This window comes from Cynoglossus semilaevis, chromosome 6, assembly GCF_000523025.1.
Source record: "Cynoglossus semilaevis isolate Cse_v1.0 chromosome 6, Cse_v1.0, whole genome shotgun sequence".
NCBI lineage: Eukaryota > Metazoa > Chordata > Actinopteri > Pleuronectiformes > Cynoglossidae > Cynoglossus > Cynoglossus semilaevis.
In genome coordinates, this window is record NC_024312.1 from 4,768,439 (window position 1) to 4,778,872 (window position 10,434).

General features: G+C 44.8%; 2 protein-coding genes across 3 annotated transcripts in view; one reads left to right on the forward strand and one right to left on the reverse strand.

Moving 5' to 3' along the window:
* znf276 (zinc finger protein 276) overlaps positions 1–1,357 on the reverse strand; it is a 6,190-nt gene extending 4,833 nt beyond the window's left edge. The window contains exons 1-3 of the mRNA XM_025056321.1: positions 1,167–1,357; positions 384–683; positions 1–260 (exon numbers count right to left, since the gene is read on the reverse strand). Coding sequence (XP_024912089.1) covers positions 1–260; positions 384–624 — 501 coding nt within the window. The 5' untranslated portion in view covers positions 625–683; positions 1,167–1,357. The remainder of the gene's footprint in view (positions 261–383; positions 684–1,166) is intronic.
* A 417-nt stretch (positions 1,358–1,774) lies between these two features.
* vps9d1 (VPS9 domain containing 1) overlaps positions 1,775–10,434 on the forward strand; it is an 11,374-nt gene continuing 2,714 nt past the window's right edge. Inside the window, exons 1-14 of one of the 2 annotated variants that reach the window (XM_008311390.3) lie at positions 1,775–1,923; positions 2,385–2,457; positions 2,586–2,762; positions 3,189–3,333; positions 3,491–3,602; positions 4,835–4,897; positions 5,178–5,230; positions 5,726–5,813; positions 5,891–5,976; positions 6,493–6,641; positions 6,842–7,159; positions 7,620–7,749; positions 7,840–8,045; positions 8,339–8,423. In XM_008311390.3, the coding sequence (XP_008309612.1) occupies positions 1,825–1,923; positions 2,385–2,457; positions 2,586–2,762; positions 3,189–3,333; positions 3,491–3,602; positions 4,835–4,897; positions 5,178–5,230; positions 5,726–5,813; positions 5,891–5,976; positions 6,493–6,641; positions 6,842–7,159; positions 7,620–7,749; positions 7,840–8,045; positions 8,339–8,423 (1,784 nt within the window). In that variant the 5' untranslated portion in view covers positions 1,775–1,824. The remainder of the gene's footprint in view (positions 1,924–2,384; positions 2,458–2,585; positions 2,763–3,188; positions 3,334–3,490; positions 3,603–4,834; positions 4,898–5,177; positions 5,231–5,725; positions 5,814–5,890; positions 5,977–6,492; positions 6,642–6,841; positions 7,160–7,619; positions 7,750–7,839; positions 8,046–8,338; positions 8,424–10,434) is intronic. The other variant, XM_025055988.1, reaches the window with a different exon arrangement.

Genomic DNA, 10,434 nt, shown 5'->3' on the forward strand with positions numbered 1-10,434 from the left:
GATCAGGATGCCGTGACACTTGTAGAAATTGGCGTAACATTTCTTGCAGATAAACTCTGACAGCTGGGGGTCACGGGTCAGTTGGACCCCCACCAGTTGTTGGAAGTCTGTGTGAAATAAAAGTGGAGAGCGGTCCGCAGTGTCTGAGTCTTCATCAACAACATCTACTGAGTCTCGGGACCCGTGATTGAAGGCGTGACGCAGGCTACGTGGACTAAACTTTCCATGGCAGAGGCGACAGGTGGCAGTAGAGAGTCTGCCTGTGGAATAAAGAGAAGGAGGGACCAAACTGAGAATTTGATTTGTTCCTGTGGCTCATACAGTGTAGCATTAACTTTATTATGTTTGTACTTGTGAATGAACCACAAGGGGGAGACACTCACCTGAGCTCTTGTTCTTGGTCTCTGTGAGTTTCTGGTCTCTGACACTGCACTCTGTCTTCTCATCCACCATGGCTGAGGTGTAGGGATGAAAATGATCAGCGGTGACTACAGGAAGTGTCTTCCTTGGTCTTCCTCTGTTCCTTGGAGTCTTCGCTCCCTGGCTGAAGCTCACCGTGGTCTCTATCTTCAGGGTCTTCTGAGAAGTGTCTGCAGACTTCAGGCGTCTGCTTTTCTTTTTCATGATTCACTCTCGAGTCCTGATCTTGATCCTGGTGATGGTGGGATTTTACTGGAGATCCTCTGGAAAGTCATAAAGAGATATGTCTAGTCAACCACGTGACGATGACAGTCTTCATCATAACAATCCAGCCCCCCTCATCTGTATTTACAGAACGTCAGTGTTCCTGTGGTTGAGCTTTAGTGAGAGAAATGGAAGACACGCTGAAATGTTCTAAACACTGGTCTTTTAAACAGTAATTCTATAGAACCCTTTCAAACGCCAGTGCCGTCGGTTTAACGACTGGGTCAGAGTAAAACTGTTGACTTGTTTCCTGCACAATGCAGTTAATCGTTTTATTAACTCTTAATAATATTATTATTATTATTAGTTCCGTGTTAAAGTCACGTTATCTCGATGTTGTGGTAACGAATCTTTAACGAAAGGGCGAGTTTTAAAGTGATTATTTAAAGTTAAAGCACCCAAGTACGCATCATTTACAAATCCACACATCCCCCTTCATTCTCTTTAGCTACATTAGCATCGCTAGCCGCTACAAAATTTACCGTAAATACGAAGCGCGGTGATGCAGGTTACCGTCTGTGCGGGTCTGTCCTAAAACCTGTGGAGCGTCATGGTTTCATAGGCAGAGTATTTTCTTTACTCCTTCATAGTTTGGCATTTCTTGGAACGATGCTGCAAATGTAAACAATAGAACCCGGAAGTACAAAAGGTAATACTTATGAAGCAAAAATGTTACACTGACACCTGCTGGTTGTAGAGACTCACTACATCCAAATATTTGGATATTTGGATTTGGTTAACGACAGTAAATTTAAATAATTTGAAACAACACAGGAATAAAATTACACAAGAAGTTATGTAGCTAAACAAATATGTTATTGCCATTTTATTGGAGGAGATAAAATTTAAGTCTATTTTTTCTCAAATGTTTCTTAACATTTCTTAAATGTTTAAATGACTTTATATGGTTCTCTGTCTCATTCCGGAAAGTCACTGTATTAATAAAGAAATAAAAATAACTTTAATATTTTTGGATCGAATTAGTAGGCATTCACATTTATCTGTAGTGATATCCATCGTAGTATAGTTCAATAAATATTCCGGTAGGGGGCAGAAGACCTCTTTGTTCACTAAGTTGACGCCGTTGTCCTGACAGGAGGCGAAGAAGCTGTAGCAGTAGTAGAAGAAGAAGAAGACACCATGTCTGCAGCAGCAGCTGAGGGTGGAGTAAAACCGCTACAAAATGCCATGAAAATGGCCAAAAATGCCATTCAGCTGGACGGAGAAAGTAGATCCAAGGTAAGAAAAGTAGATCGAGGAATGAAGAGGAAGTGCGTCACAGAAACGACAGGTTTTTAACCAAACAAGAAGCGGATGATCAATGTTTGTGATGTAAACAGAAGAACAGCTGATCATCAACTGATCTGAGAACAGTCAGAGATCCTCTGTTACAGGGTTTTATTATTTGTTAATAAGTACTTTTTGAGAAACACTGCACATCACTGATTAAAAGTCAAACTGTTCTGGTCTTATTGACCTGGTTAACTGTCAATATGTGAAACAAGAACAGAAGAAGAAAAAAACATGACTATGTATCTCAAAACGTTTTGAGATAATCCAGTCGACTCCTTACACCTTAATGTGTGATTCATTTTTTTAAACCAGTAAGAATGGTCAAGGATTGGTGTTGATTCATCGTTACAGCCCTAGTCACCACATATGATGTGTGTGTGCGTGTGTGTGTGTGTCTCCCTCCTCAGGAAGCTTATTGCGAATATCTGCGTACCATCAACTACATCTCACATGTTCTCCTGGAGCAGGCTGAGTCACAGAGTAAGGAACAAGGAGCTGTGTTGTGTTCAGTGTCCAGACATGATTGACCAACAGAGACATTTGACTCCTCACTGCACACACTCTCTGTCTCTCCCTCCTCATCGTCTCTCTTCTGTGTGTGTTGTCAGAGGAGAAGGAGGCGACGGGGGTGGAGCTGGAGCGGATGCTGAGGTTGGGGGAGCAGTGTCTGGAACGAGCCAAGTCCTTCATACAGAGTGACTCCGCCTCTCAGGAACCCTCCACCCTTTCTCCCTGTTCACCTGCTCCACCTGAGTCCAGTCAGACGACGGCCACTGCAGACACCGGTGAATGAAAACACATCCAATAAAATCTACAGCTTTCTCTCTCCTATTGGTGGTAGTTGCGTTCCAAGACCAACCTCACAATGGGAACAATCGCGAAGTAGAGGCGAGATAGTTATCATATTATTGACGTATATATTTACCCTTTACGAACCCCCCCCCCACACACACACTGTTATCAACCCTCCCTGGACTGTACCCATGTTCCCATACAATTATATGCACAGTGGAGTTGTAGAATGGAAATATAAGACGTACATATTACGTAAATAAATGAAATACAGGACCATGGAAAACACTGTAAAATACATTCTAATTATGAGGATGGTCAACACCTTCGTGATCACATGTCCTCTGGGAGTTGGAGAGTTGATCTTGCTCAACAAGAGCAACTTTCATCTAATCCTGTTTCCTTCTCCCCATCTGCAGCAGTGTGTCCAGCATCAGTCAGTCTGACCACGACCGGTCGCTGCCCAGTCATGTCAGAGGGTGGGGGTGAGCAGCCCTCCTCCTTCCTCCCCCCTGAGGTCTTCCAGAAGCTGCAAACACACGAGTCATGTGACAGGAGCAAAAAGTAAGAGCAGATCCAGTATCTGCTGATCGGTATCAGTTCCCAGACGTTCCTCACAGCTGATTCTCAGAAAAATAAATCTGCAGCTCTCAGTCAAAAGTTTAACAGATTTAAATGACCTCAATTTGTTAAGCTGTGTGTGTGTGTGTGTTTGTTCCAGAGAGCTGACACCAATAGAACAAGCCTCACGTTTGAATCAGAAACTAAAGGCCAATTATGAAGCTCGTCTGGCTCGACTGACCCCGGGTCAGGCCAATCAGAAGACGTCTCTGGTGAGTGGTCGTATGTGTAGAAGATGGTGCCCCTCCCCTCTCTCCCCTTTCTTACAGAGAAGTTTCAAGGAATCATCAATGAACTGGAAAGATAGTATATGGTAGGTCAAAGGGCACTCTCTGACCACAGACATTTTCTTTCACTGAAGCAGCACAACACTGTTTGGTCAGTGTTCTTCATGTGACTTCATGTCAGCAAGACTTTAAAAATCTTTAAAGAGACAGGAATTCCTGATAAAATAAAACAAACCCGGGATCTGGATCATAGAGACAGATCTAAGCTTTAAAGTTGACGTTGTTGAAATAGATGATTTGGACTCAGTAAATGAGGCCTCGAGTGTGGTGGAATTTTGAGGACGTTTCCTTTCGGGCTTTTATTTTGAAAATTATTTTACCTGCGTGTGTGACGTCAGCTGGGCTGGTGTTTGATAAATAGCGGTGAGCGCGGTTCAGTGAGATGAGAAGAGGTTCAGTCTGTGTCCGGGGGTTGAACCGATGAACGTACTTGACAAGTCTGTCAAAAAAACTGGTTCAACTCTTTCAGCTAAAATGAACAAAGTTAACGTCACAGTTGTGGTTCAGATGCGGAGAATGTTCGGGCGGCCGGGGCAGCTGCGAGTCTACTGGAGAAAACTGAAGACGTTTGTAAAGGTAAAAAAAAAAAGACGTTCATTAGCCTGAGCTAATCAGGCTACCAAGTGAGCTAATGCTAAAATCCGAGCGTTATGTGTGGCTGAAAAGCGTTAACACATGTGGAAATACAATTGTACTCGGGAAGTGACAACTGTTGGAGGTTATTATGAAGTTTAAGAACATGACTTGAGTTTTAACATGTGCATTTTAAAGGATAAAGTTCTGGAACTCCTCAAAAAAATGCTCAGGTTTTAGGTTTTATCATTTTCGACCTGAACTGTTGAGCAATCAGATGTCAGGGCGGTAGTGAGTTCATTCATTTTTAAATCGTTAATTTTCTTGAAGACGGGACATTTTTATTTTAAATTATCATTTTGGATTACGTGGAACAGTTTTATTTTTATTGGTTGTCAGACTTTTTGATTGACAGCATCAGCGTTTGAAGTTGGAGGCCGCTGAGATTTGTGGTTTGGAAACGATGACAGACAGGATTTTAAAGGTGTTTATTCTATTCTATTGTTTACCTCCCCCCTTTTAATTAAAGGAGGCTGTACATAAAGTTTGGTTTGTGTTAAAATCTTCTTCTTTTTTTGTTGCAGAAACTTTCTCTGCAGAGGCAGATGATGGAGAACCTCATCATTGCCAGAGCCCGGCAGGATGCCGTATCCTTCTGTTGTCTCCGTCTCTGTCAGTTAAGATCGTTAGCTCTGTTTGGGGTCGCATTAACAAAATCAGATTGATCATTGATCAGATCACCAGGGTTGGTGAGCCGATCAATCAGAGCTGTGAGCAAAAAAAGCTGAGGTTTCTCAGATCTCAATCTCCTAATTCTCTCCAGTCAGATGTTGAGCTGCAACTGAGAAACAAATGAATAATTAATGCATTTTTATAAACAGGTAAAATAACTCAGACATTTTTCTTTGACCATTGTTGGAACTTCAGCTCCAGAGGAAGATGGAGGAGAGGAGACTGAGGCTGCAGGAGGAGGCTAACAGGTAGCATCTGCTTCACTTAACAGAAAATATCTGAAAACCATCAACCCACCAAATGTTGGGAAGTTTAATTAAAAATATAATTGAAGCTAAATGCTAATGGAGCCCAAAGACCAGACTCCGGTTCAGGTTTAGACCGGAGCAGCTGAATCTGCATCAATGTCTCTGATTGGAAGAGAGTCCAGCTCTGACTGGACCTGAGGGTCACATGATTAGATTACACCCGGGTCATCCAGGACAAGCTAACTGGAACTGTGCCGGGACTGAAGGAAACAATCCTGGTTTTGATCTTTATATTTTTACTCTTCTTCACCTGAAATGAACGAAAGAAAGAACGAAAATAAACGACTTTAAAATGACTCACAACAAGAACGGTGGAGGGCTAACAGTCAAAGTCTGTCTGTACACAGACCTAGTCAGGATGAGGAGAACTATTAACTATTAACCCAGTGACTGTAGCATGAGCTAACTTCTAACTACTGCGATCCCTGACTTCAGGAGATTCGCAGCGTCTGGAGCGATGACGGTGGAGGAACAGGAACAGCGGCGGCTCTATACTAATGTCCTGGAGTACGAGCAGGACCACGTAGGACTGACCCACGGTGACTAACGCCGCTGTCAGACCAGTACTGTTGTCTCTAATCTGGTTTTTAATCCGGTCAGGACTGGCCTAAGCTGTGGAAGACCAGTATGAAGGAGTATCCTGATGATGTCACCTTGGCTCCTCGGCTGGTCTCCTACCTCCTCAGGTGAGTGCAGCTGACATCAGCACTGGAACTGACTCGTCTTTATCTCCTCACTCTTATCAGCAGTCGATCCAGGTCTTACTGAATCAGGGTCTTTATATTTAAATACTGTTCAAAGTGTTGGTGGTCCAATCACTGAGACTGGACCAAAGTCCACGCTGGTCCTCACTGCTGTTGAAACAACCATACGTGGGGGGGTGGGGGGGTAATCTCCAACCAATGAGGAGCATCAATACACAGCCCCACAGTTAAATAAAATGTGTAGAATAATTCATTTTTTTCAGCTGAACAATTCTAATTTACTGATCATGTTCAAACATTATGTAAATTCATGTTTCAAATTCATTTCAAATGCAATTCTGTTAAATATATCATTCAATAAATGAACACAGAAGTCTCTCCCTGGGCTGTGGCCCCGCCCCCTTCACCAGTTTCATCAGTTCATTGGTTGATTATTATTAGGTGTTTTGGAAATAAAGGTGCTGTGGTCTGACCTCTGACCTTTGACCCCCTCCTCAGCCGCTCTGACCACCCAGTAGTGAAGCTGCTGAGGAAACATCAGTACAGTGTGTACAACAGACTCTACCCCATCATCAGCAGCGCTGCAGCCCACAGCCCAGCACCGCAGCCCACACCGTCTCACAGTGACCACAGCCTCCTTCAAACAGGTGACGTCCTCTCTATGACCTACTGAAGTGGGCTGGTAGTGTGTACTGTACCATATGGGCCATGTACCTAGCCAGGTACAAAGGTCCACAGAGCAAATCAGACCAAGGACCTGCTGGTGTACTGTCGCCCCCCTGTGGTTAGTTTGTGTCACTGTTAAACAGTCCGTCTGTTTGTGTTGGTTGTTGTCAACATGTTGTAGGTCAGAGCACCGCCGTCTCTTCTTCACCTTCACCTTCCCGCCACAATCTTCACACCAGCGGTGAGGATGAGGAGGAAGAGGAAGAGCCTCACACTCAGGCCTTGGTGGAGCGGGAGCACTCGTTTGAAGATCTGGAGCAGTTCCTGACCAACCTGGACTGGACTCCACCAGAGGGCAGCAGAATAGATGACCTTTGTTCAGATTCAAATTTGACCTTTGACCCTGCGGTACTGAAGGAGTGCCAGGTTCAGGAGCTCGAGATGAGAGCGCTGAAGGAACATCTGAAGGCCGTCGTCAAAGACATTCACATCGCCATCGGTGAGTGGGCCAGACCTGGGCTGCAGTGTGTACAGTAGACCAGTTCAGAGGTGGGTTCTGTGGTTCATCGTAGTTACGTTACAGTTACGCATTAAACAGACCCTTTTATTCAAAGTGACTGACAGTTGAGGATTAACAGGCGGAACCACAGTACTAATTTATACTGTGGTAACGAGTCAAAAACAGTTCAAAAACTGATGTGTTTGTGGTTCAACCTGTGGTTTAGTCAAAGGTCCCGGATTATAATCCAAGGTTAGACCGTATTATTAGATTAGACCAGATTGTACACACTGACTGCTGCAGCTAAACAGCACAGACAGACAAGCTGGCTCTTGCTGCCATCTAGTGGCAGTTAAAGGTATAAGATTTTTTTTTAATCTTCGAATGTCAGTTTCCTGACACGTTTGTTGAGATTCATCATTAATGAGTTGTGTGTGTGTGTGTGTGTGTGTGATTTCAGACCAGCTCCTGTCTCTCGCTCTCCTCTCCTTCGAGTGTCTGAACACAGCAGCCTCTAAAGACCTGTGTCTGGCCTGTATAGAAGAAGCTTTCTTCACGCCTCTCTGGACCGCCCTGGTGGCTCTTTTCAGGTACTGCAGCAGAAAACCCACATTAGAGAGTTGAAAAAATAATGTTTTTTTTTTTTTTTTTTTAAGAGTGTGGCCTTCACTGTCTTACAGGAAGGTGAACGTGGAGAGGGAGCAGGCCTTTCAGAGCAGCATGACTCTGTACAGGGAGGCTTCACCCCGAGACGTCGGTGTCTCCATTAAACTGTTCCCTCCAGAACCAGGTACTCTGCAGGGTTCCTACCCCTACGAGTGTGCTGTCCTGGAGCTGAAGCTGCTGCTGAACGACTACTGTCCTCAGAAGAAGCTGGAGTGTCTCAGTGAGTGGCCGTCTGTCTCTCTGTCTGTCTGGTAGTTTTTTGTAAAATTATTATTTCATTAAATGTAAATAAATAATAATAAATATCTAATATATTTGTGCTTTTGCATGAAAAAAAGGGGTAAAAACATGGACTTATTGACAGGATGGAGTGATGGAGGAGCAGGTGGAGGCAGGTGGTCCACTATGGTGACCCCTCTGCAGGAATTGTCTGCTGGTTCTCTTGTTTGAATCCAGACTGTGTCAAAGGTCACAGGTCAATAACCTGCTGCGCCCTCTGCTGTCTCCTTACAGTCAGGACCTTACGGATGATCTGCGCCTGTGCTGAAGACTACAGGAGTCTGCACGATGGAGACGCTAGTCCCACCACTGCTGCAATGTAAGTACCACACTCATCCACCAGGGGGATTTGGCCGGTTCACACTAACAGAACCTAAAACAGGTCCAGGCCAGAAACGAAAGTTGTTTGAGTTTTGGTGAGTGTGGTCAGACCTGTCACTTGTGATCAGTCCACACTCCACTCCCACTCAGCAGGAGGTTTTCAGGGTCTGGAGAAACACAGCTGATGAGTGAAGGTCTACGTGTCTGGGTTTGGAACTGAGCCAGGACTCAGGAACCAGACAAAGACTCAGTGGAGGGTTTTTAATGGTCCAGGGTGGATTCAGACAGGAGAAGGAGGAGCAGGAGGAGGAGGAGGAGGAGGAGGAACATGGTCAGTGTTTGATGTTCTACTGCAGACATTTCTTTGTTTGGGGTCAAGTGTGTGATGAAGAACCGATTAGAAAGTTCTAGATTATCAGGAGCAAAAATTCCTTCATGGTCACTATTATCTAAAAAGTACTAAGGAGTACTGGTACGTGAACGACTGTGTGATACAATCATATACTGCCATCAACGGTGGGTACTACATTTAAGGGATACTTCAGACTCGGAGTACTTGTTCTGTAAGAACTTTACAGCGAAAATGTTCTCGTCAGAGTTCTGGAACTCACCCATTTCTTCATGGACCTTGTTGGGGTGGTGAACCCCCTTTTTAAAGACCTGACCTAAAGACTAAACAGCCCAATTCAGCAGGGGGCGCTCTTCAACAGCTCAATGCTGGTTTCAGTGACATCTATGATCTGAGGTAGAAGTTCCTGGTACTGTATGTTGGTACCTGATCTATAGATGGTACTATTTATATTTTCTGTCCCGGTTCTTGTGGTGGACATGTTTGTTCCTGGTACTGTCCCTGGTACTGTCCCTGGTACTGCAGTGTTTGTGTGTTGACATAGAACATCCTGGTCCAATAACAGTGACAGAGCAGACACTCTGACTGGATATGAATTTTTACTTGTTTATTTTTTTGCCCCACCCTGACTGTAAATCTGAGTCTGATTTAACCACACACACACACACACACAGACACACAGACAGTCAGTTCTGAGTTCTGTTCTTCCGTCCTCTCAGGACTGGTGTTTGGATCAAACTGGTCTCCAGTCTCTCTGGTCCTTCTTTTATCTCTCTTTTCTTTTGTTCTTCTGACCTTTTTCTTCCCTCTTTGATCCTGGACCAGTGACCAGTCGTAATGAAGCCTAATCTTCGATCAGTATTTATGCCTGTGGGAAAGAAAGATGGCGTCGTGGTCCTGGAATGTCAACGCTCCAGTCTTCGTGTGAGACTGTGTGTGTGTGTTTACAGTAGTAACTCAGAAGATTATAATTCAGGGATGTGTGTGTGTGTGTGTGTGGTTAAACGAGCTTGTCCACACCTCCAAACCTGCGGCAGCCTCAGTATCCAGTTGCACGCGGCCCGGGTCAGTCCAGGGCCGGCCACACCGCCTTCTCACGCAAACGGTCTGAGGAGCGGTCGGGGCTGCGTGTGAGGGCCCGTAAACAAACGGTCTGTGTGTGTGCACACACACACACAGAGGAAGGCTATAAAACCGTCATCATCGTTCCACAGACTGCAGTTTATCCTCACCCACATCTGATGGAGGGAAGATAGAACAGAGCTGGACAGGACCGTCCTCCAGAGACGGGTCTGAAGACCAGCACAGTCCACCTGGGCCACAAACTGGACCTGACCTGCTGTAGAAGTAGATCTGAGGTTGTTATGGTAACATCGTCATAACACACACACACAAAAACCACATCAGATCTGAATCATAACACTGCTTCATACACCAGGCCAGTAGTTGGCAGTATTGCAGCTAAGTTAGTTTGTCAGGCAGGAGACAAATGAACGACAAATGAAAATGTATCGAGTGACGTCTGTGCACGAGAAAGTTTGTTGAACAGTGATGGAAGACCAGAGCAGAATCTACAGTCCTGGTACTGACACCAGGGCTAACGTTAGCTTCACCAGTCCTGGTACTGACACCAGGGCTAACGTTAGCTTCACCAGTCCTG